Genomic DNA, 27,255 nt, shown 5'->3' with positions numbered 1-27,255 from the left:
CACCAATTATGCTAATAAAAATCAAGCTGGAGCTACCCTACAGTTTCCTTACAGGCACCTCAATAATTGTGAGATTCACACCAATCCATGCTACATATAGCTTTGTAAATACTTTTTTCCCCACAATGGCAGAGTAACTGCAGTTTCTGAACCTTCTCTTTTTTGCAAAATTTGAAGCACAGTAGCTTCAAGAAATAATTGTTAAGTGTCCTTTTGCCAGATGGAAACAAGCTAGAGCCAAAGTGGCAAGCAAAAAGGTATGGGATTAACTCCATCGGGAAATCTCACAGCGACACGCTAAACACAGTGGTCTCTTGCTACATCGCAGTTCACCTTTCACAGTCTCATTGTTGGGCAGATTTTTTTCAGTGCAATTTTGCACGCTGATGTGTTCTGCATTCTGATTGGATATAGACCTTGTCAATCTCCTCTGTGCCATGCCTCCAGTTCAGAATTAGTTCAGCTTGCTACATTTACATGAATATTCGATCTTAATCAGATTGTTGTTTTCATTTTACAATTCTGCGTATCTTTTTTTTTTTAATTCAGTTTAAACAAGAGAGAAAGCTGTGTTTAGAGAGGGATTTTACAGCTTTAAAACATCTCTAATCCTACTTTGTGGATTTCCCCTATAGGTTATTCATAGAACGTAAATTAAAATAAATAAGGTACCACAGGACACGTAACCTCAAATACACAACAGTTACTAAGGTTAGTTTAATGTAATTAAAGTTTGGGTGGTGCTGAGGTAGAGTGGTCAAGCCCTGACCAAAAGTTCAGATCCCATCTTGCCTGCCCATGTGTCAGTGTCCGAGAGGAAGAGACTGAACCTCACTTGGCTGCAGTTGGTCTGTTTACCACCTAATATGGCAGCTCACCATCAGTGTGTGCATGACGGTCTGTAGTCAGCTTTGGGCCTAAAACAAACCTGCTAAGACTATATAAGTGTATGTTATTTTACCATTAGATTAGGATCCGTTGTTTTTACAACATTTTTACATCATCTAATTCAGAGGCATATCTGTTAAACATGAATTTACAATATTTTTAGCATTTTAAATGAACATAAAAAGTTCAATTACATATAAACCTCCACAGAGTGTACATAGAATTAAACTTGCAGACTGTTTTTAGTATAAAAGTCTGTAAACCTCATTGTTAATCTGATTAATATCTCCACCATAAGAGCCCTCAACATATTTAGTCGGGACACACGCATGCAGTAACAAAAACTCACACAAAGGAGTCAAGACTCAACTGGAGCCTCAGTGACTCACTGTAATTCAAACATGACCCACCAGGAAATTAATAACACCTCTTCCAACATCCTTTCTGACAAATGAGCACTTAGCACAGGAACCAAAACAACAAAAAAGATCACCACTTTAAAAAAGTTTCATAAATCTTTTTCTTTAATCCAGAATAGTAAGACTCAAAATTGATAATTTTGTGTTTTAAAAAAATAAATCAATGTTGGATTGTATTTTTTTTTTAAATTTGTAGGCAGGACTGAGAACATATTTGTCGATGCATGCCTTCACAACTCTCGCAAAAATAGAAAATGGAGCCGCAAAACAGACATCAGTTAAGTAAAATAAATATTAATTGGTTCCTCCTCTCCCACACATTGATGCCAACAGATGAATGTATTTTCACTGAATTCTACCTCACCCACATACTCTATATGCTCATTTTTTTCCTCACCCTTCTTTTCTCTCACACTCCCGCACATGTTTTTAGCTCTTTTATCTACTGAACAGTTACGCATCTCTTGTTCAAATTAGGCAGAAGTTAATCCTGACTGAAAGTAATAAAGTCAGTTAAAAATTTGTCGGTTTAAATTAAACCTTAACATGTAAATGCATGATTCATTTGGGCCATACATAGTCAATGCATGTATACTGTACGTGACTTCATTTTTTTTTCTTAATCATAATCCAAATATGCGTTCACCATTCATTCACTTGCACACATGCATTGTATGCATACAAACATATGGAAACACTGTGCAACATCTCGACCCCACAGCAGCAGCACTGTACACCCCCCCCCCCCCCCCCCCCCCTAGAATGCGTCATCTGTTTTCCCTCCTCTGTTGATTGGGATTGTCCCCTCAGTGCTGACCTCCTATTGGCTGGTCTAATATGTGGCTTGAAGGCAACACTTTACCATAGCAGCAATCCAAAGGAGACAAGGACTATTTGGCAGCCAGCTTCCCACTAAGTTCAATTTTCTCTCTCTGATAGTTGAAATAGGAAACCCTGAAACCCATCCCTAAATTGCATTCTTCCATTTTAACTCCCCAGTAGAATTGTACTGTATTGCAAAGAGGACTGGGAAAGGCATAGAAGAAATATGGTATGCTGCTACCGACATTTTCTACTGATTCTATCATTTCTCTTTTGGCTTTGAGTAGAACCTCAGTTTCACAAACTTATATCTGTTGTGACATATAAAAAGATACACTAAGGCAAAATACAATTTTAACGAAGAATTTCAGCTTTTTTTCGTGACAAAGGCAAATCAACCCCTTTTTCCACAGCTTTGCTTCAGTTTTTTTGTCTTGTCTACACCTTTATTTCAGTTTTTTTTTTTTTACATGAACCCTACCTCTGTGTAAAATGACAATCGTTCCATTTCAATAACAGCCAAGCAGTAAGGTCAAAAAGTCTGGCACTAAGTGTTATCAACCGGGAACTGTACAGATGAAAGGTAAAGATTTCCCTCAAACACCTCCCATGATCTTTATTTATTTGAAAAGTCATAAGCTTCATAAAAATGTACATGAAAAATCCAACATCTTCTTTTTTTGTGATTGGAATAGAACCGTGTCTCTATTGTAGAACAAAGTAAGAACCCTTCTGAAAATGTCTACACCTGACATTATGGACACATTCGATGGAGCATTAATGTAATGAGGTCACATGATCTTGTAACAAAAAAAAGGCACAATTCTTGACAGAAACTTCTCTCAAGCTGTATCTTTAACAGTATGATTTTTGAAGCATTAGCCTTCTCACAAACCTTCTCATTAGCTTGTGCTTCAGAATAAGCTGAGCTGGAGTTTTAACAACAAGGAGTTCAATTCCCAGCTGGAGCTTTTTTGTGCGTACTTTCTATGTGCTTCCAATTCTTTCCTGGATTTCTGTGGGGACTCCTCCTTCAATTCAAAAGCACGCATGCTAAGTTGATTTTGTGTGTCTAAACTGTGCTCAGGAGGAAACAATGTGGAACATCTCAAGGAAGTATTGCTGTTTGTCTCCGTTTGGCCCTTGATGGATGGGATTTGTTTCACCCTTGAAGGCTCAAACTGACTCCAGTAGACAACCTGAGCTTCTGTGCTCAGAATGCAGAAGCTGAGTAACTGTTTCTCACTTAGGAGCACTTTTTTCTTCTTTTACATTACAAAAGTGTTCAATAATGACAATAGAATAAAAGAACACAGACTGAACTTTCTCTGATAGAGAAATGATCTGAAAACTGTAATAAAATTCTAAATACTTAAGTAAAACTTACCAATCCTTTATCTAAGTACAGGTAAAAGTTATACTCCCCTTGCTTCATCTAAGGATTATTTGTAACTGCACTGTAAAGTTCATATTGCCCATAATATAATGACAGTGAAGAGTTTTCTGCAAATAATAAACTTAACGATCATGCAAGATACTAATAAACTGGATGGTTTATATTAAATATGAAACTTAAAGACCCACTCCAATGAAAATTGTGTTTTTGATGTTTTTAACATGTTCTTGGGGTATTTTTTATCAAGGAGGACATATATAAATAAAATTAAGCTCAGAATTGCATTTCTGAGTATTTCGTCATTCAAACCGTTATGAATCGAGAGCAGACACAAATATACAGTTGGAAAAAGGTTTTAAGTGTGATTCAAACCCTACTATGTATGGCAAGACACAAGCTTCCTGCTCCACTCCATTCTGATGCACCACTTGCAGACCAATAGATCTATACACAATTATGTTTTTTTCGACTGAGCTGGAATCTGGCTCAAAACTGTACGGCTGGATGGCTCAGATATTACTCACCATTTTGGTGCACTGGTAAAGTTAAGTTAGGGATGTGAGGGCCAGTAAGCTAGCAGAAGAGTGTAAACAGAGAGCTCCCAGCAACTGGGAGGGGAAGATCAGGGTTACTCCATGCCAACGGTCCCAGTTGCATCTCAGAGGTGAATTTCTAATATACTACTGCCGTTCTGCAAAAACGATGTCCTAGAAAACACAATGTTTTTGATTTTGGCTAAAAACTGCACAATCATAATTAAAAGACCACTGGGAACACTTTAACAACAGATCAAAAGATGATCTGTGTGAGTCTTCAAACACCTCATTATTTGAAGCTATTTTTGTGGAAGCATAGTATTATTTCCCTCTTACTATTAGTTTCTTTATTGTTTTCTTTTTCTATTTTTTTTCTATCCTATTCTGTCCAACGACCGAGCGAACAGATGAGAGCTGAAGACCTTATGTGTTGGGGTTATGTATCTTCTTTGTTGTGTTGTTACTTTTTCTCATCTTGTTAACATTATCAGTGTTAACACGTAACCTAATTTTTATATATCATATATATTCTAAAATAATAAATATTCTTTTGAACTCTAAAGTCAATTACTTCACTTTTTTGGTTAACTATAATTTTTTTTTTTCGAAATTGTATTTTTAAACATCAATATTTGAAAGCATCCCTGGATAAAAATACTACAGCTCCACTGCTCCTAGCATGTGTCTCTTAGCAGCCGGACACACGGAGATAGCACTGACATCATCGCCCTGACTCCCCGCCCGAAATGCTTATTGGAATTGAATACTGCGACAATGTTCGCAGGTTGGATGTTAAAACGAAAATCCAATCCCCTCTTCGCATTTTCGTTTTAATTGTGACACAGAATACGCGGTTTTTAAGTAGAAATGAAAAAGCATTTTGAAATATTGATTTTTCCTTTTAATTTTGAGTCATTTGATGCAGTTACATTTTGAAAATGAAAAAGCATTTCTGTTAATCCATTTTAATTGTCAAATTAGACATTTCTAAATGAATTTTGCTACACATTTACCAGAGAACGTTTTGAAAATGAAATGTCAAATACCATTTTCTTTATCATTTTAATTAATTGACAGAATAAGCGGTGTTGAAGAAGAAAATGAAAAAGCATTTTGGTGGATTGCTTTTTCATTTTAATTTTGAGTCAAAAAATGCAGCTTCATTTTGAAAATGAAAAAGCATTTCTGGTTTTGACCTTTCTTTTTAATTATGCTACAGAATCGCTTCCATATAAAACAACTGAAATAAACCTTTAAAATTACAGCTTTTATTTATTACATCACTGCCCAAGTGCTCAATCAATAATTTGTCAGCCGAAGCCGCACAGCAAAAAGTCACAAGTTTATTAGATTTTGTTTTGTTGATTCCTTGTAATCTGTCTGGAGACCTTTCCCATACAAAGCAATCTTTAGTAATTCAACTATAAAGATTGTTTGTCAGCTGAGAATGTCTCTGTGTGCCTGCGGGGGCGTCTCCCTCCACCTCGTCTGTCTTCTCTGTGAAGTCTGCCATGCAGTGAAGACATTTAGGGGAAAGACACATTTTTCCTCTGCCTTCAAATGAATCCTTCATAACCTTGCACATTTAATTAAAATGAAAGAGCCAGATTCATTGATGGGACATTTTTTAATGTATCTGCCACAAAACATTCTTTAACTTTTTATTAGCAGAGTTTAACAGAAAATGATGATTTTCTTTTAGTAGCATGTGGTGGTGTTTGAATGAGCTTGAAAGAAAAATGAATCAAGTTGAATTCCATTTCTCTTAAGGCTTTTGTCTTCTGTCTGTCTAATGGTTTTGCCTTAGGATTTGTTACAAGCTGCAACGCCTTTTCAGTCCCCTGAAAAGGTGGCAAGATTTTTCCAGCACACAAGCACAAAGTTATTTGTTGCACGAAACTTACCGATGTGTACAAGTAGCCCTCACTGTTCATGGCCAAAAACAATTTGGTTTGCACCCCCTGGATGGCCACCACTCTGAGCCCCACTGGAATGAGGTTGAAGATGGCTGAAATGAGAGAGGGCACAAAGAAATGAACAATCACCATGTCATAATACTGCTAGTTGGTCAAGAAAAAAAAAAACACTTAAATGAAACACGTTTGTGTCATTTGTTAATACTAACAGACCCTGTTTTTATATGTTGTTAAAAATAAGCAGCCAGAAGAATTTGCAATGCTGTGTGCATTCATTTAAAAAAGTGATACTGATACATTAGTCAAACTTACAATGCTGTGTTCTCCTTTTAAATGGTCACACCACAGTGTAGCAAGACACATTTTTGTTCTTCTTAAAAGCAATTACAGTCGGGGTATTTTCAGTCATCTTCTTTTATCTATTCAAAGGAAGTCAATCAAGAAAACTCTGACATGGCTTTTAATTAAGCTATTGAAATATCTTCTGCTTCTGCTTCTACTGGCATTATAAGATGACCGTACTTGTACAGTTTATTTTGTTTGTTAAGAATTTTGCCATCAAACCCACAAGTTGAATTAAGAAAAAAACTTTATTCAAAGTTCATCTGCATGAGAATCTCCATCCAGATTTCTGGTATTATAAATTAGATTCATAAAATATTTCAAGGGTCATTTATTTGCTAAGGAAACCCAGACGGAAGAATGTTTGCAGAGTTTAACTTAGCATTTTATTCTTTTTTATTGGTCTTTTTTTTATATTTTAAAACCAAAGAAATATTCAGATTTTGTAAGAAGAAAAATTATTTAATCTTGATGTTTTCCTTTACTTTTACTTTTAGATGTGATCATTTTATTAGTTTAATTAAATTATTGCTCTAAGAATAACCTTATTGTTCCTTATTCTGTAGTGTTTGCTTATGATTAGTGTTTTTAGGTATAGATGTAACCAAAAGCTGGGATAGACAGTATCTTAATTAGTCTTCATTAAAATTTGATAAAAGACATCTAATCCTGAAATGACAAGGTTGAGATAATATCAAATTATGGGAACTCAAGAGGCTTCCTGTGATAGAAGCTTTGCCAACATATTCTGTCCTTCTTCAGTTTGAATTTGCTGTAGTTTTTGATTTTTGTCTTCTATTTCTGCAATATAATGTATGTTTCTTTTAAGCTTCTAATAAAATTAAATTATTTAGTATGTATCCCACTAAATCAATAAAAAGATATCAGGTTTCCAAGGGGATGAGAAATCCCATTAAGTTCATCTTGACAGGTTGCATGATGATACTGTATACAATAAATCCTCAACAGCTTCGATTGCTGCTAGGAGACGAAAACATGCAAATACATCAAAAAGCAAATGGAAATAAAGATAAGCTCTTTATCAAGAGTCCAAACCAAAAACCCCAACCGCAAACACATGGACAGCACAATCTGCTATAAGTGTACAGAAAACATTGCTGTTGAAAGTCTTCCTGCCATCTTCTTTGATCCTGCCGTTTAAAACACTGTTTCTTAACCAAGGGTGACATTAGAAATTCAGTGAGTTGATTTTGTTGATAATGACACCAAAAGTCCAAAAATACCTGCTTTGTTGTTTTTATGCAGAGAAGCAGATCACCACAAGCAGCAGAGCAACTTTCATCTCTTAAGGCTGTTTGTGTGAGTGAGAGTAAAAAGGCTCTTGTGCACTGTCCTTGTTGCTTTTCTAAATAAAGGATGTGAACGGGTTTCAATGCAAAGCCACACAGTGTTCCCCAATAAGGCTAATTTAGCTTATATGTAATGTCAAACCGTTACGGTATAAATAAAGAAAATGGCCAAAAATAAATGCAGTTTTTGTCTCTGCACTGGACAATCTCCAAGTCCTCAGACTGCAGCTTGTGTTGGTGGTCCATGTGCCCCTGCAATTTGGTTTGCAGCCCCAGGTGCTTCAAGTGGGAGCAGGAGCAGCTATTCAACATGTAGCAGATGTCACAGAGAGGCAGAAGAGAAACCTCGGGGATGACAGACTTTTCAGAGGCAGCTGGATGACAGATGACAGTAAGACCAGCAAGTTGGTGGGAAAGGGAACAGCATTCATTTCAACCAGTGTCCAAAAGATTCTGAAACCTCCACAGAAGGTCTTGGAATGATGAAATCACCTGACATGTCCAACTTTGTGTAAGAAAACGGCAAACCTCATTATCTTCTACAGATTTAGGCATGCAGGATTTGATGTGGTCAGATCAGAAATGGATCTAAAAACAGCCTCAGATAAACATCAACACTCAACCCCTTGAAGCTTACTGATGCAAATGCACACCAATCAAACTTCTGCTCCAAAAATACCTTAATTTAGCGTTATGTTATTTTTTTTACAGCTGGAAATAAATTCAGGCATCAAGGGGTTAATCCTATGTTAGTATTACCAAGAGCTAAATCCAAATGTAAAAGCAGTGACTGAAAAATTACTTCCACATATGATCTATGCAGAGAATGGGAAAAAGTAGAGGTTTGTGACACTATTTTTTTTTTCTTAAAAATTCTGATCTTTTTTGCATGATTGTTTTGTTTGTTCAAAAATAAACTTGGAAGTTGCATAAAGTACCTTACACCCCTCTGAAGTGGTAGTTTTAGACACTGTGTGGGTACCGGATGTTCTCGGGTTGCCGGATGTTCTCGGGGTCCTTCGGGGTCCGTCCAATGAGTTATATCAAGAGGAGACATCACGTGGTTCCTCATGGGAGGACAGCACCGCCATCTTGGTGAGGTCAAGTTTTGAAGACCAAACCACTTTTTATAACATTTAATAAAGAGCTCTGTTTTTACTTTCAATCACTTCATTATATGAAAATGAAGAATGGCTTGAAATAGCTTAGTTTTGTTCAGAAATACAAACTTCACGAGTACCCCTAACTTAACTAGTATTCGACTATTTAGATTTTTTCTGTTCCTTTATTTTATTTTACTTATGTTTTTATTTATTTGTGTGTTGTGTTCATTGTTTCTTTTTTTCCCCTCTATTCTTTATTTTCTATGTTAATATGTTATGTTTGGCAATGGTGACTGATCTTCGAAGCAATATTCATTACATTGTTATTGTTCGTTGTTAACGTTAATGTCATTGTTAATGTATGATACCGCAATTGTCAATAAAGTTTAAAAAAAAACAACTTAGCGACGTTAACTCATTGGTCGTGGCAACTTACAGCCAATCACGTTTCAACATTGATGACAACAGCTGTTCCTTCTGCCAAACTGCTGTTGAAGACATCGACCACATATTTTTCCTGTGTGATGTTGTACAAGTGTTTTGGTTGGATGTTTACAAATGGTTAAGACATAAATTTCCATTCATCATGGATATCTTTTCCAAAGAAGTCATAATCTTTGGCCTGTCACTACACAACAATGTAAATAATGTATGTAACAATACTATGTTATGTTTAGCCAAGTTTTTTATACACAAAAATAGGTTACAAAAATGCCACCCCAGCTTTAACTTCTTTAACAATGAGGTCAATTTATACTTAAAATCCATAAAGTTAATCGACTCACCTAAAGCCATAACAATTTATGACACCCTGAGTGATATTCCCAATGTCTAAGACAGTTTATTTATATTTTGTATCCCCCTGCATTTTGTAACACTATCCAACTCTGAAATTGTTGTTTTCTTATGTTATACTTTTCCCTAATTTATCTATGATTATGAATATAAATAGGTTTATGTTTGCATACTGATAAGAATTTTCCTTTTTCTTTTTGCTTCCTTTAAAATTGTAGTATTCTCTTTTGTATTCGGCATATTTTGTAAGTTTTATGTAAATTTTCTGGTATGGTTTTGTATTGTGTTCTATAAATAAACAAAAACAAAAAAAAATTAAAAAGAATTACAGCCAATCAAATAGTGTGACGTCATCATTGGTCGAAGGACCCCGAAGGACCCCGAGAACATCCGGCAGCCCGAGAACATCCGGTACACACACCATAACCTAAAGCGTGTTTTGGATTAGGCCCCCTGTGTAACTGGCTTTGACACCCCTGTAATAAGAGTATATAAAATTCATGCATTTGTGTGTGTGTGTGTGTGTGTGTGTGTGTAAAATGGGCAAATAAAAATAGGGAACACAAGAGGATGTTGCCAAACTGTGGTTGTGTTACGTTGGGGGTGGAGGGGGGGTCGTGACTCGCCCGGGGAGTAGGTTAGTATAAAAGCGCCACTGCCCCCCATTTCATTTAATCAAGGAGGAAAAAAAAAAACAAACAATGAAAACAATTAAGACAGGAAACAAAGAATATTTAAAAAGTTTGATGAATGCAAATCTAACAATAATTTTTGACAGTGGTTAATTAAATATAAAAGAAAGGCTGAACATGACCCAAAGACACAGACAAACTTGAACATAAACTTTATAAAACGTTGTATGCTCAACTCTCTGTTTGGTCTGTCTTTTGTCTGAGTTGTCATCATCAACTCCATGAGCATCAAAACTCTCGATTTCCAACAACGTATGCTCACTGTGTGGTGTCAGAGCCAAAGGTGTTCTCTGTAACAGCAGCATTCAAAGAGGATTCAGTTGGCTTTTTGGTTTGAAAGGAAAACTGGAATGACTCAAATGCAAAATAAAGAAGCAAATAGAAATGTGACTGCGCTCCAGGAAAAAAGGCTTTCTTTAGAGATGGAGACACCAAGTTATTTTTGCACATACTTTGGATTTTTTTTATTTATTTATTTATTTTTTTTGTCAGACAAATGGGCGATGTCCATGTCAAATATTTTTTTTTTTTTCTATGTAAGAACTTATTTGCCCTAATTTCTGCACTTTTTTGCTTTCTGCGTCTTAAGTTTTCTTTGTTGATGCTCCCTTAAAATACACACATCTGCAGCCTACGTCATTTCAGAGGAATCACCAGCTGCTGCACAGATGGAAATTTTCAGGAGTGGAAACTCAATTATGTCCTGGCTTCTCGAAACACCTGAGCACAGTGAAGAGGAGCGACCACCCACACAAGGCCATTTCATGCTGCACAGAGATACGTGTAATGAGAAAATTGGAGAGGCCTGCGAGACAGTTTTAACAATTGCCTCTGTTCCACCTTCCAACAGTGGGCAGTCAAGACCAATTCAACCAGTACATTTAAACACTTGCAGCAACTGACATGAAATCAGTGTCAAAAAGACAACATGATCAAATGCTGCATCTTTAAAGTTAGCTGTTATTGACAATGTCGCAGCTCTTCTTTGTAGTCTGGTGTTAAAATGGAAAGGCTTTGATTTAAGAACTCAACTTCAACAGACATGGGGTGCTGCATTCTAAAAAAGGTGAATTAGGACTGAGCCTGTTAAATATTCCGTACAAAGAACTGAAGTAGTTTAGTCTTTGTAAACAACCAGTGACTTTGTTCCATCGTGATGCAACACAAGCAAATAGCTGATAGTCTTTAGGTATATGTGTGTGAGTGTCTGTGTGCTTGTGTTTGTGCAGGCAGTGAGGAGGGTAACTCTTAGGCAATTTTTTTTACTTGCATATTTTTTCTGTTCAAATCAAATCAAATTCCCAAGGTAACAAAAAACTTTTGATAAACTGTCTTCAGCCATGTGTGTGTGTGTGTATCTACTCATCCAAGGAGGTCCTCTTCTACCATTGCAAGACACCGCTGGCTGCAGAACGACTGCAAAACTCTGTTACCATGGAGACAAGCGCACCCCAGAACCTAACAACACTATTTTTGGAGCAGTGCAAAGAGCTTTACATGTTCCTCTATTCTTGTTCAGCATCACTCTTTAATTTTCTTTTTGCAAACTACTTTGGTGCTGTTGCAGAGAAGCTGTTATGCAACAGAAAAGCAAGGTCATGCAAATTTCATGCATAGGTCCATTGGAGTGCATTATTCTAATGAAATGATCAAATATGTACATCCATCTATCTTCTATTGCCAGTTGTGTGCAGGGTCACAGGAGTTTCTGGAGTCTATCTCAGCTACTTTGGGGCAGAGGCAAGCTACACCCTGGCCAGCTTGCCAGCCCCCCACAGGGCCACACTCAGACAAACACACCACTAAGAGACAATTTAAAGCCACTTATCAACCCATGATTCATGATTTTGGACAATCTGAGAAAGTATGAAGAAATATTATTTTTTTTTTTAATAAGTTCTGTTTATTCTCCTTTGTCTTTCATTGGACTTCAATAGAATTTTTTAAGACGCAGAATCTTGTTTTTGCTTGGACAACATTGAGCTGCAGATGGTCACAAGTCAGAGGCTCCAAATGTGTTTACATCCGCATAGTGGAATTACTCACCAAGTATTACATCAGAGCTATACTCTGTATGTGTGTGTCATGCTATTTCTTTCTTCATTATTTTGGACAAAGTAAATTACATCTACTGAATTGTTGTATTCTAACAACCAATTATGTGGCAAAAGAGTTCTTTTGCACTAATAGAAGACAAATGGCTGTATCTGTTCTTTTCCACCAAGCACTTTTATTTTTTGTTTGTTCGAAAACAAGGAGCTGGTGGGTGTTGAGTCTGTGCAATGCAACACTTCATACCACAATATAAAACTCTCGGTCAGTATTGAAAACTGGGCATATGGGTTCAAAACAAATAGTTATGACTTTTTTGTTTTTAAATGTTAAACTTAGTGCTGCTCAAATATCCTAAAAACAAGCATTAGAAACCATGAATGAATCGAATGTTCGCCTTCAGTTTTACAATATCTTTTTGATTTTAAAGTTGCCAGGGTGTCTGATCACATATGATGTAAAATCCCGGAAATTATTCCTAATAGAGAATACAAAAAAAAATCATCAAACAGTAATTGACCAATGGGGGGGAAAGAATTCTCTTGCGTGTTCCTCTATTGTACAAACTAACACTGAAGCTTGAAATAAATTGTTTTTGTATGGTTTTGGAAAAAAATGGTTTGCCAAAGATATTTTAATTTTTAAGCTAAATCTGTTTTGCTTTTTTAAACTTTCTGAAAAAGTCAATTCAAATAAAAAGAATTTAAAAAAATTTACTTTTATTCTTTTTCTTGCAAGACAGTAAATTTTTTAAAAATATTTTATAAAAACAAGTTTTTGTTGGCTAAAGATTCAGCCCTTAATTGTGCAGGGACGGTTTGTTTGGATTTTAGGATTTTGCAAAGATTATTAAGGTGGAATATTTCTTTGAGACCAACACTGTGATGTGCAAGAACAAGTACATTTGTTAGGATATTCGGAATAGAAAGAAATCTACTGAACTTTGTCTGTGAAACTTACTGTAACCATTGTCCTCCTCCTTTGTTCCATCAATGGTTCCATCTGACTGCAACTGCAGATGGAAACCTTGTCGACTGTACAGCTTCGTCACGATCCCCTTCAGCTGGGGTTCTGTGGAAAAGCAGAAGACAAAAAGCAAAAAAAATTAAAGTAACATTTAGTTGATGTCATATGAGCTCCCAAATTGTATTTCTGGAATTTATGCAGCATCCTGTTTCCCCCATGCAAACGTCTTTCAACTCATAATTGGAGTAAGTTAAAATAAAAGTGTTAGTTATAAAATGAGTCATCTGGCGGCAAGAATGACCCTGAATCCCAGTGCAAGCTAAGTTACAGGAAGAGACTTTGGATATACAAAAGAACTAGATGCATTTAAAGCTGAAGAGCTGCAGCTTTTAAAGGCTAGATATAAACAGTAGAAAAAAATAGATCACAGCTTTCTTCTAGATATGCAAAGAGCACCTTTAGTGAATGTTGTGCAAAAAAATAAAATACATTCTTAGAACGTGCATTTCACATCTTCATGTATATTTGTACTTTTTCCCTCTGTGAATGATAAAAACAAGAATATCTTTAAACTTTAAAAATAATCATCTATATAATCAAATATAATCATCAAATATAATCAAGGCTCTTAGATAAAAACATAAAGTAAAAAAAAAAAATCTAATCAGGAACATAAAACTTCCAAATAACCAAACAAATTGTTTTGTCAATGTCCAGATTATGCAGAAGCTGCATGGAAAGTCATCTTAAACAATACATTTATTACACTTAAAAAAAATCTTTTTTAAATACTAAATTTCCCATGACCGAATAATTGGTAATTAACAACAGAACATGTAATCAATAGCAGCTTTATTTAGAAAATGTGAAAAAGTAACACTCCAACATTGAACAAAAATATATCACAAACAAAGTTGCAACAAAATAATGTCTGTTTAAGAACAAAAACTTGAATTAATTGTGCACAATTTATGAAATTGCCAAAATATTACAGCAAAAATGTTTGCTCACACTTTAAGATTTGCATCTTTTGAAGCAAGTTAATAAAAATGTTCGGGATCATGTCAGACATGTCGTGCAGAAAACAGCTGAAAATAGATACAGAATGAACGCCCTCTAAGAAAGTCGAGGTTGAACACATTTTAAAAAAGTGGTTTTCTGCGACTTTTAATTTCATAATTCCCTGGTATATGATATATCATACACGAAATTATTTTTTTTTAAAGATTAACAGACTCTTTTGGCTAAATGTTTGTTAAATTGATAATTGTATTCAGTTTTTTTCATGTCATTTATTAAAGACTAGTTCATGTCAAGATTATTCTGTTTATTGATGTTGGATTGGTAGAATCGTAAAAACTAAATTGCAAAAGAGTTGGTTTTATTGGTGTAATCTTGCAGTTTTTCACACTGTTCATCTTAGTCCATCTGGTTGAACCCCCCACCCCACCACGCCCCATATATTTCTGTAATCATCCCCTATAAACAGTGTTATATCAGCCTAATGTCCAATAACAACGAAGTCCTTCCTGGTCACTGTCCCAACTGTGGAATGATGGGCTTTTGTTTTTTGTTTATTTGTTTGTCAACCGCTCTTTTCATCCATGTTATCTCACCACTTGTCACATATTGTTCACAATCAGCAGTACGACATCAATACGTCGTAAACAACAGCATTTGTGAGTTAAAGGTGGAACCCATCTCATGTGTTCATCATCCACTCAGAAACTCTGACAAACTGTAAATGTCCTGCACACCAAAACTGGAGTGACAGTTGATGAGCATTTGGGGAAACACGTCTTTAAAATGTAGAGTCTAAAATCAGTAGAAAAAAAGGAGCCTGATGATATTAAAATGAACCAAATAGAAATCAAAGAGATGCGCAGTTTTCATGAGAAAGTGTCAACAATCCGCCTTTTTTAGCAAAACAGAGTTTTGGGACCTGAAGGTTAAAGGGCCAGCTGTTTTTGCTGAAAGTGTGCTTGAGTGTTAAATGTTTTAAGGTCAATCAATTAAATTGGATGAATATTTATTTTTCCATTTTTTTTATTTTAACTTTTGAAATGTTCATATGTTGTCAAATAAATCTTGTGATAGAAAATTAATATGATTGAGGATCTCATGTTGAGTTTTCAAGTCCTTAACAAAAATAGATTTTCAAACTTACAACCACATAAAGGACAGTCAGACTTTCAAATACCTTAACTATAAAACCAAGAACTAACTGATATGTTGTGTTTCTTTTCCATTTGGAGAATAATTTCACATTTTAGAAACACTTTCTTTTTGGATTTTTAATTTGTAAAGTATGCTAAGGCATGGGTTAAAGTCCTGAGTGTTTAACCTGCTTAAAAACGTAATTTGAGTTATTATCTAAAAATGTCAAATATGACTTTAATTCATTTTTAGCTAATTTTGAAAACTTTTGCTTGATCCACGAAAAGATTAATAAATTCATTAAATCCCGTAAATGTTAATTGGGTCTAAAAACAACAGACCTGGTCTTCTTCTTCTCCTCTTCTTGGAGCCAAAGAGTTTGACTCGGGAAAAGACGTTCAGTCGGCTGGGCTTTTCACAGTTCCCTTTGGTCTTACTGGGGCTGCTGACGCAGCGGCAGGCATTAGACTTCTCCCGCTCCCTCGCCTGCCTTTTTTGCCTTATGAGGGAGCTGGCAATAGCCGCCGCCATAGCCAGTTTGGCAGCGCTCTAAGTTAGAGACGATGAAAAACTTCCAAAGAAACGTAAAAGCAATCAAACCCCCTCAGATCAAAAACAGGGTTCTGCAGGAGACCGTCCAAGAAAGAGTCGGCAGGACGCACCAGTGGAGTAAAGAAGGAACAAAGTGCGCTGAACAGTTGTGTGAATTCGGTCCACACAGCTCAGATCACGATCATCGCATCACTTTGACAGCTCTGTGCCTGAAAAAAATGAATAATAATACGATATTTCCTCCAAAGCTATGAGAACGGTCACAGAAACTCAGCCTCCCCCTTCAATCGCCTCATTCTTTTGGTGTCACAAAGAATAAAAGTAGTTAGTTAGCCATCATTACGCTTAGGTACGTTGAGCGCAGTGAAGCTCATAAGCCTCTGGTTGGAAACACCTGTTTGCAAACGCCGGATGAGGGTTTATGATGCTCTCCATCTGCTTGACTTAATCCATTTGAGAAAGTGGTCGCTGCGGGGAGAAAAATCTTCTAAGCGGTCCTTTGGAAAAGAAGCGCATAGAAGGTGAACCAAAGTCCCAGCGTGTTTTCTGTCAGTGGCTGAGGAGAAGCGCCGGAAGTGAGCAGGAAGCGCTTCATGGCGGATCAGTGTTCGAGCCCAGCGCAAGAAAAACTCAGGCATGCTGCTTAGAGCATCCCACCTACAACCTGGAGAGCGAGCAGCAGGGAGGGTGCAGGGTGGCAGCGCGCGCACGCACTCGCAGGACATGAATTACTCAACACTAACTGTCAGGTGGGATCACTCAGGAGAAATGGGTGTAAGGCGCAAGGGTTCGCTGCTTTTGCTTTATTTCCCCTTTTTATTTACGAATTGGTCATTTTATTCAACACACATCAAAACCCACTCCATCGGTGCAGACTGAGGGGGTTAAGGAGCATGCGTAAAGGATCAGTCAATAAGTCATTCAAACATTGAGTGCGATGATTAAATATGATTGAGTAGGATTATTGTTTTCCAACTTCTGGGTGTTCAGATATCACACATGCATTTAAACAGTTATGCAACGAAAACCAATAAACAAAAAGCATTTGAATCAATAATTAAAGCATTCTTCGTCTAGATGTGTCACTTATAAGCGTCTACATCTCTGGTGTTGATGGGGTTGCATCTTGTGGGAAGATATTTTGTTGAATATTGGGGTCAAAAGTGCTTCGTGAACTACAGACTGTTGTCTCTGAGGCCAACATTTCCCAGCACAGCTGTCCTCTTTGGTGCAACACTTACTTTACAACGGCTCTCCATTCAGCATATTTCAATGACTAACCGACAGCGCCCTCTATAGTTTCAAACCAAAAACTGCAAGTATTTTTAAAATGGATCTACTGTTTTCCTTTCGCTCACACTTTTGACCAGCGCGCCTGACAAAAGTCTCTTTAATAGACCGCGAGGCTTCACAAAGTCAATAATCTCATGGAGTTGGTGTATAGCAACAGTGTCATACATAATAAAATGTTAAAACAAAATTTCCAATTTGAAAACACATGTTCTGGAGCTTTTCAATCAATCTATGCCAAAGGAAAAAAAGTTCAAATCAAAAATATAAAAAAGCAGAAGATCAAGTTTCAAAGTAGAGCAATCTTAACTTCAGGACCATGGACAGCAACACAACAGCTGACAAGCGAGATTTATTTTTAATGCGACAGCGTCAACGGAGACAGCTATAAGCTATTAAAACAGCACAGAAACAACAATTATTATAATATACAAAACAAAAACAATAGTCATAATTTAACAGAATCACATTGAGTTTAGTTACTGTAACAGTCATAAAGCTCCGGATGCAGACAAAAAAACGTGCGCAGCGTCAAAGAGCAAGATCTGACAGCCTACCTGAGGCAGATTTTCTCAAAGGAAATGTCATGTTGTCTTTGCAGCGCAGCCAAAAGCAGCGTCTTGGATATTCTTAGTCCTTAAGTACTGAAGTGAATGCGAAGGGACTAGATTTACCAAAGTTCAAACCATTGTCAGTCAACTCTCCGAGGCGTAGTGGATGAGAAAGCGTCGAGGCGTGGCCATCAACAGGAAGATCATTACAGGACATTAGCGACATGCCATTGTGACTTCTAAAAAGCTCATTAAACATTCATTTGGAGGTTTTGTTGGTCAGAGACAGGCCATAGGGACTCTTCCGTAAAAAATAAAAGGATTTTTATGTTGGATACATTTGAGAAAAGTCAAAGAAAAGGAGAGCAGCAGTTTTACTTCCGTCATCTCGCCTTGAAGATTTGCTCTCATGTTTCAAAAACGATGTAAAATGATCCGATAATGTGTTGTCTAAGCTGGTTATACAGGCCTTTCCACTTTGGGCTGAAATATCGACGAGACAATGGGCTTTGCATTAGACAAAGTGGTTTTTTCCTCACAAACGGACAATTTTATGCTCTTTGAAATAGCAGAGGCGGTTTTGGTAATCTGCACCTCTGTGGCCTGAAGCTGAACAAAAACAACAGAATTAAGGTATTATTTAAGAAAAGAAAAAGATAATTAAAACATCTATAATAATCTGAGAGCACATAAAGTGGTTTCCCTCTGCTTTATTTGGATCGTCCTAATGTTAACATGCAGTTTAAAATATTATTTAATGAATCAATTAATTTGCTTATTTATTCGTTTTACAAAATAATTGAATGTGACAAAACACCTGGGTTTGCCTTAACAACCTAAATGAGAAAGTATTAGTGAAAGGAGAGAATGTAAAAACTCAGATCAAACACTAGATGGTGCTATTGGATCTAAAGACTACGTGTACTTTCATAAGAAAATCTCATAGTGTCCAGAAAATGATACTTTACGGTTGCTGGGTTTTATAGATTGGCTAAAAAATATCTTATTTAAATTTGTACTGTAATCTCAATTTCTGATATCTCTTGAGATTAAAATTTCTAAACTAATGTTTGCCATTAGAAATGAAGCTGAAATGGCATGAGACTTTATTCTGACAATTAATTGATTTTTCTCCTATTTGTTCCTTTGAGATCCTTATCTCAAGGTTGTAATAATTCGATTACACACAAAAATAAAAGTTTACCTTTTTTGGATCTCCATCAACTGCTTTAATATTTAATGACATCTTTTCACAATTCTATCACCCCACTTTCTGTTGGTCATACATTTTTTCAAGCTTGTATTTAACAGTTTTTCTTATATAATTTTAAGTCATTCCACATCTTTGTAATGCAGCAAAAGTACTTTATAGTTCACATCAAAGAGACACGTCAAGTCAATGTGGCAGACTATGATGCAGATTGTCACAAAAATACCTTCATCCAATGTCCCGTCAAACTAATTTAAATTTTCTTTTGAAGTTGGCTGCTATTATTAGGCTATTATAGTTTCACTCTCCCAAACCACTAAATTAAAAAATATCACATCAAATTCTGGCATAAAAAGGAAACGTAAATATTAATAAATTCTTCAAATTTGACCCAAAAGCAATAACTTCAGTTAATTGATACAGCATTCTTTTGGAACGCCACTGTGCAGAGTTCTGTCTTGTGCAAACAGACAAGTGAGAACGATTAAGATTAAACGATTTCTCTGGCAGGGATGAAACACTAAAGAAAGACGACAGTAAGAGACAGCACAATAGATAAGTCAGGGAGTGCTGATAGCACAGCAGCTGATTTAGCACAGGAGACCTTAGTGTGTCTGTTCAGGTCAGCTGGGGGTCCTTTTCTGATACCTATCAGTTTATGAATCTTGCTGTGTGCAAATTTCTGTATTTTTTCAGAAATGTCAGTGGGTTTTGTGTTTATATACAGAAAAAAAATTCATAAATGCAAGATTCAACACAAAGATGTGTTCTCTCTTTAAGAAGCATGTGAATAACTTTGCACCTGTTTGATTGGAAATAATCAACAGAAAGTTATGAGAAGACTTTTTATGTCATAACAATTTAATATAATCACTATATTAACACATTACTGTTAACTTCATTTTATATTTAATATGAGAAGCATTAGATAATGATAACTAGTAGGTTCATGAATCTGAACTTTAATTTATGTGATTTACACTTACTCTTTTTTTACATTGAATATTTCTTTGCCATTTTAGTTCAGTCAGATTTTGCAGATACCATCCACCTGTTTACATTTCACATGTTTGGTTGGTGTCAAAAGATTTTTTGCACAACAGCAACAGCTAACCCCCTGGGAATTCTTGACTCCAGCGACTCAAGCATCACACTTGTTCTCACATAATTATGAAGTGAGGAGGAAATAAAATGGTAAAAAAAAACGAGCAATTACAGCTCAAACAAAACATATCTGCAGCTGAAACTGATGTAACACAATCTCACTGTGTCATTGGACAATATTTCTGAGCTAATAAAGGTTCCACGATGAAACTCAATTGCAGGGATGACTGAAGATATATCTTATTTGATCTAAAACTTTATTTAATCTTTTGGTCAAACTTTAAAAACAAGACATTGTTTGGTTTCTAAGAAAATCAAATCTATATATTCCCAATTTTGACTTGTCACGCATTTTTCAATTTTTAGAAGAGAAAACTCTTAAAGTGAACTGATAAAGAACTCCTTATACTTCCTATACTCATTCGATATAACAAATATCACATTTCACAAACCATGAATCACTTAAGGACTTTGTTAGGTTTTTAAACTGGTGTTTTCATGAAAAACTTGCAGCAACTCTGGTCTTTAAATAGCACAAAAAACTGTATTTCTTACCTCCAAGTTTTTTGTTTAATGTGTCGAACTAAAAACTAGTAACAGTATTGCCCAGTGATCCTAGATCAAAGTCAGGCCCTTTATGTTACCATTTGACCTCGACTTTTGGCCAAAATTTGACGCTATAAAAGAGATTAGGTTACATGACAGTTTGACAACCTGAACCTTTGACACCTTCAGTGATGGAACTCAGCGGCTCCTCACCTGTCCCACGTGTCCTCTTGGAAGAGAGGCTCAGTGTGAATCAATAGAAGGTCGCTTAGAGTAATCTCACCCTGTAATTAGACATTTCTAGAGCTGCTCCATGGGAGTATTCTCCTCCAGGATGACAAATCTATAAGATTTAAGGGGTCATTGAATGTAAGATGAGAACTTGATTTATGGGATTTTTCTTTTTTTTTTTTTTTTGCTTTACAGCTTTCGCACTCTCCAGATCCAAACCTCTTTAATCCTATGAGACATTGATGCAAAGTCAAGTTGTAACCTTTACCACCACCATCAAGCCACCACATGGGATGTTGGTTCTTTATCCAGCAGAGGTCCAAAAGCCTCAGCTCAGCCCAAAGGGACGACATGGGACCACTCTCCCATGGGTCCACCACCTATAGGAGACCTAAAAAGGGTAGCAGTCAAAGGCAGGTGCCTCAGCGTACCCCAGTCATGCTTGTGCGAGAGGTTGAGAGGTACCGACTAGATATATGGGCTCACCTCTACACAGAGCCTGGGCTCTGAAACTCAGTCCTTTGAGAGGGGTTGGACTCTCTACCATTCTGGAGTAGCTCATAGTAAAACACAGCGGCGGGCTGGTGTGGGCTTACTCGTGAGCCCCCACCTCAGCTGTCAGGTTTTGGAGTTCCCCCCGGTGGACGAGAGGGTCCACTGCCACATCCTCTGCCTTAGGATGGGGGGCAGGTCTTTGAGTGTGGTTTCAGCATACGGGCCAAACAGCAGTTTGGACTATTCGACCTTCTTGGTGTCTCTCAAAGAGGTCCTGGTAAGTGCCCCAACGGGGGAATCCATTGTCCTCCTGGGGGACTTCAGTGCTCACGTGGGCAATGACAGTGGCACCTGGAGGGGCCTGATTGGTAAGAATGGCCTCCCTGATCTGAAGCCTAGCAGGGTTTGTTGTTGGACTTCTGTGCATCTCATTGTTTGTCCATAACAAACACCATGTTCAAGCACAAGGGTGTCCATCAATACACATGGCATCAGGACACCCTAGGCAGGAGATCAATTATCAACTTTATAATTGTTTCAAGCAACATTCGGCCTTGTGTCTTGGACACTCGGCAAAAGAGAGAGGCAGAGCTTTCCACCGATAACTACCTTTTGCCCGTAGCATGCCCATGGAAGAAAATGTGCATGAACATTTTCACCTTAAAGGCTCACCGTGTTGTCTATGATCTTCTAATTTTCTGCAGTTCACCTGCAGATTTGCCCATTTTTCACCCACTGACAGCCAGTATCCACCCGTAAGGGCAGTTGTGACTAAGGTTTGACTCGGTCATGACTCAATTGGACAGTGAGGTCAGTTAGAAGGGTGGTAAGATCAAGAGCATCAGCCTGTCTTCTACAACATTTATGCAAATTAAGGAAGAAAACCAATCCCGCCCAAGGCATGGATGTACAGTCGATCACGAGGCATAAAAGGAAGGATTTTTCTGTATAAGCAATAAATCCAAACAGCAAGTGACCTCTGTAATCATTACATGATCGCAGCATTAATGAGGACACAGGCACAGAAAAGAACCTGCTGCGTGTGTGTGTGCTGCTTCAGTGCGTCATGCGTATTTTAATTAATGTAGCCCCCTGGAAGGCCGTTCTACCTTGGCCTCCCTTGGGCAAATTAACTGTACTGTAGTCACACACATCCATCCACGCTGTGAAAGAATGAATATGTAAAAGATCTGAAAGCATGTAACACAGCACCGCTGCAAGATGAAAGCTGTGCACAATAAACTCTGCAACTAGTTTGAGATGGACAAAATGAAATTTCAGCAAAAAAATAACATAAAAAACATTATTAGAACCAAAGTTTTTCAATTTGATTTCAATCATAGCTTCAATTTAACTTAGGTCTCCACATAGAAAAAGACCATTTTACATTAAAGCAACATTTCCATCTCCATCCACTAGAGAGCCTCAGTGAGGAGAGATAAGCACCCCAAGGTTGAACATCAAGTTAACTTTTGCATTATTAACAATAACACCACAATTAAAACCATCTCATCTCCTTAATAACTCAAGGGTGTCATGACAACACAGCAGGTTTAATTCATTTTTTAACACAAAGATGACTAAATGTGTATTTGGTTAACCTTCTTTGATGGTTTCATTTGTGGTTTCATTTCCATAAATGTAATATACATTTAAGGAATGGGCCCCTGATCAAGTGAAGACTACATGTAGACCGAGCAATTATACTGTATCTGTATTTTTTTATTTTCTCCTTAAACTGTTGTTCCATCACAAATTGAATATTTTTTTCTTTTACTCTTTTTGTACACAATGTGGAGATAGCGTAAAGTAAGATCCTGGGAAAGGAGAGTGATCTCTCCTAATCTCACAAGGCTGCTGGTAACGGCTTTCAGCCTTTTGGCAGCATCCTGCTGGTGCTTTGTGTGCACGGGTACAGTAAATCCACCACAGCAGCAGCATCCAGCATGCTTAGCCAACAGTGCTGTGGTGATACCATGCGTTGCCATGGATACTGTATGTACGTAAGAGGGTGTGTGTGAAAGATAGAGGTGGGGAGAGCATGTGCAAACTGAGAATGGGGGTTGGGTTTAACAGAGCAGGACATCATCAGTTACTCTAGGTTCAGGCTGAGGATGAAACTTTAGTACATTCAGGGATGAGCAGCAGCTCTAAAGAAAAGACTGTTATCAGTGGCACTGTTTGGACTGCAGATGGTGTTAAATTATGGAAAGGAAGTGATGCGAAGATTAAAATAGATGGATATAAGCTACATTAGTTCCTGCAATGTGAGTTCTAGGATGATTCTAAAACATGGTGGACAAACAACTTAACCGTGTGAGCCTTCTCAGTAGATTTGTGTCACAAATCTATAAGCTGAAAATTGTGTACAGATAGAAACTGTGTCAGAAAACCTTTTTGAGTCAAATGTCAATTTTGAGCTTCAGTGGATGTATAAAATTAGGGGTGTAACACTTAACCCTTGTGCTATCCTAGGCACTTTAACATTGGGAGTTGGGTCATCTAGACCCACTAGACAGTGCGCTGAACCTTTTTTCTTCAATGATTTTTGAACCTCACTGGTGTCTATGTATTACATGAAATCTTTCCCCCTTTATCCACCTTTGTCATGGTAGGGAGAACACGTCAATGTTAGGGTGGGGTCATCTAAGATAGCACAAGGGTTAAGAGGGAAAAACGCATCCAGCAGGCTTCAATCTGTATTATTATTTCTTGGTAATTTTATCATATTCATTGTGTGTACAGGTCTTTCCACTGTGGATATGATCCATGCTCACTAAAACTTTGTGTTTATTTGAGATAAAAAACCTGTTAATTCTATAATGATAAAATTATTTCTGACCCGTCTAATTTCATCTTTGCCTGACATCAGGATGAACCAGAAATAAACATGAACAGTCTCTATTTGACCTCTCACCTTTTGTGCAGCAACTGTTTTCAAATTGTTTTATCTGCAGATTAGCACATTTATTTTATTTCTTAAAGTGTCATTGCGTTTCAAAAAAACAAAAAAAAAAAAACCTCAAACAGCTGTAAACCTGAGCATCTACAAAGCACACCATTGGTTCATTCTAAGTGACTTACATAATGATTTTTTCTATAAAATAAATGTTAGATGTTTGGTTTTTTTTTTTTAACAGAGTAGAAATAAATTATGTAACTCCAACTGAAAGCATTCAATGTTAAACATGTTTTTAACTGATTTCTGTATCAATCAATCAAATCAAACAATTAATAAAATCTATGTGTCGGTGTACCGAAAAGAAAAAAAACTAAATGCGATTTTTCTTTTTTCACTGAAAAACGGAATGCTCTTTTTATTATGAGAATGCATATTTTGTAAAAGAAACATAATCAGGCCAAGATAAAGATAAACAAACATCGATCTTGAGATTAGGTGATAAAATGAATGTAAATATTTGTTAATATAAAATATCCATTCTTTTTAGCCTGTGTAATACAGTAATCCAAGGAGACAAAATAAAGATCAGAATAAGAAAAGTGGATTCAATTATGTTAAGTAAGAGGGGTATATGTTTGTAAAAGCATTGTAAACAGTTTCCAGTGAAGCAAATCTACACTAGCCCTTTTTGCGGAAACAAATGCCAAACACAGTGGAGGAAGAATAATGGTTTGGGCTTGTTTTGTATCCACACTGAACTTGATAGACATCTTTGAAACTTTAAGTCAAATGAAAGCTGAGACTTTAGTCCACACCAGACTTTCACTCATTAAACTGTTACTATATCTGAACCTGCTCTGAGTTATTAAGTCCTGAGCTTGTAACCACAAGGAAGGGTTAATGGCCGACGAAGTATGCATTATCACCTTTTAACACACGCCGTGGAAGCCTGAACCGTCCAACGCGAAGCAAAGTACTGTCATGGTTTGAGACTTTGAAGCAGACCCAGATGCTGGAACCCGTAAGGATAACAGGAGAGATTTATGGTTAGTATTTTAGATATATTTATCTTGCAGGTGGTTTTCCAAAAACGGGAACCTTGGTTTCAGATTGCAGGTGAGAAGCAAGAAGATATGGGGTTGCTGGAGGACTTCTGTGAAGGCTGTGAGGGCATGAACAGCTGACGAGGCAAGTGTGGAATGATCGGACCGTCCCGGAGGGAATTCCAGGTAGCTCTCGTGGTGAAAACGTCCATGGAGGAACAACGAACTGGCGACGAATACTGGCTGTGGATCTCCTTAAGAAGGCAGCAGGGCTAATGAGGTGAGTGGCAACAGGTGGGAATCCTCCAGAGCAGAGTGGCTGACGAGGTGAGTGGCAACAGCTGGGAATCCTCCAGAGCAGAGCAGAGAGGGGTGGGGCTGACAGAGGCACCATGACAAGTACGTTAAAAAGTGATAATGCACACTTCGATTTTAGTCCTTATTTCTTGTTTTTTTTCTAATTTGGATCGGTTTTCTCACAAAAAACTAACTATTTGTGCAGCGGCGCGACGCAGACTATTTGTTACGAGGTGCGGCGTCGCACAAATAGTTAGCTTGCACCACCGCTGCAGTCAAGATTCGGCGATATAAATATGCTGATCTTTCCGATGGGTTGAATAAAGCATCAGTTCAGAGAGAAAGTTCACCTCTCACCGCTTGTTTTTGTCCAAATGATGAAGCAAAAGGTTGTTTTAAAGAAGCCGGCGCAGTGATACAAAACATTTAAGCTAGGTGACCGGAACTAACCTTGTGGTTATCCTGTTGTCTGTCACTTTTTAACGCACACCCAGTAGCCAATCAGAATCGAGTACTCACCCGGACCATGGTATAAGAATAAATAACCAATCAGAGTTAATACGTCGACAGAGCCCATGCAATTACCTTTCTGCAATGAATTACACTGAAGTCAAATGTGCTGTCATTTCCACAGAACAGTCTGTTCAAAAAGTGTGTGCTTCCTGTTCTTCATGCTTCACAACCATATTTTCATCTCAAAGAGAGTAATATCAGTGATACAAATGCACATGGCTGCCCCCAGCTGCGGCCTTAAAAGGATAGTGAAGGTAAATTTCAGTAATTTGGCAAAACAAATCATGATGTCAAAATTCATGGATAAAAGAGAATATATATATATATATATATATATATATATATATATATATATATATACAGACTGATTGAAGGTCATGGTGTTTTGGCTAAAGCCAACACGTGTCCTGAAATGCTTGCTATCTGAACAACATTCTTGTCTGCCCGTGCCAGTATCAACACCAGGGTTAGCCAGGGGCACACAGGAGAAGTAGACGACTAAACTATTATGTGTGAATCATAGATGGTGAGTCAGTAGAGTCCAGGTCCTTCGGCATCATCACTTTGAAAACCACAGAGAGATGGTTTAATGTTGCTTCATCCGATCCATGTTTCATAACCCTGACTCTCAGGGAATTTGGGGCAACTGGTTTCTAAACAGAATTAAGGAAATGTATTTCAGACTTTCTGATTATTGAAATTGTCCTAAATACACACGTTAGGAAAAGATCCCTATATGTGCCAAACTACACTGGAAACACGTGTACTTACTGCCTCTGTTATGACAGATAAAGAAAAGTCTGATTGAAGGAGAAATGTTGCAAAAACGAAAAATTCTATAGAAAGCTCCAACATTTTTTGTATTACTGAGAGTAGACACCAAAGTTTCACTTGGGACCAAATAAAATCAATCCCAAGAGGAAAAACCAAATTAAGCTCCTATGTGAGCTAAACTTGGGTTGTGTTTCTACCCCTTCAGCAATCTTATTTCTGCAATGATTTCCTTTAAATGTAAGACGATAAAAATAAATTTTACATCAGTTGATTTCAAATAGTAGAATTTAAAAACCTGGGAATAAAATCAGTAGTTGTCCTCAAAATAACCCCATTCTGAACCTCAGCTGGAA

At 37.1% G+C, this 27,255-nt stretch overlaps 1 protein-coding gene across 6 annotated transcripts in view; it reads right to left on the bottom strand.

Moving 5' to 3' along the window:
• fgf13a (fibroblast growth factor 13a) overlaps nt 1–27,255 on the bottom strand; it is a 101,094-nt gene that overhangs the window by 15,950 nt on the left and 57,889 nt on the right. For 4 of the 6 annotated variants that reach the window (XM_011479950.4, XM_020706451.3, XM_004073108.5 and 1 more), the window contains 2 exons: nt 13,232–13,342; nt 5,966–6,069 (listed from right to left, as the gene is read on the bottom strand). In XM_011479950.4, coding sequence (XP_011478252.1) covers nt 5,966–6,069; nt 13,232–13,342 — 215 coding nt within the window. Of the gene's footprint in view, nt 1–5,965; nt 6,070–13,231; nt 13,343–15,735; nt 16,613–17,793; nt 17,962–27,255 lie in introns of those variants that run through there. The other 2 variants (XM_078953990.1, XM_011479951.4) reach the window with 2 other exon arrangements.

This window comes from Oryzias latipes, chromosome 10 (genome assembly GCF_053564925.1).
Source record: "Oryzias latipes strain Hd-rR chromosome 10, Olatipes_Hd-rR_3.1".
Classification (NCBI taxonomy): Eukaryota; Metazoa; Chordata; class Actinopteri; order Beloniformes; family Adrianichthyidae; genus Oryzias; species Oryzias latipes.
This window is presented reverse-complemented; position numbering and strand designations above follow the sequence as displayed.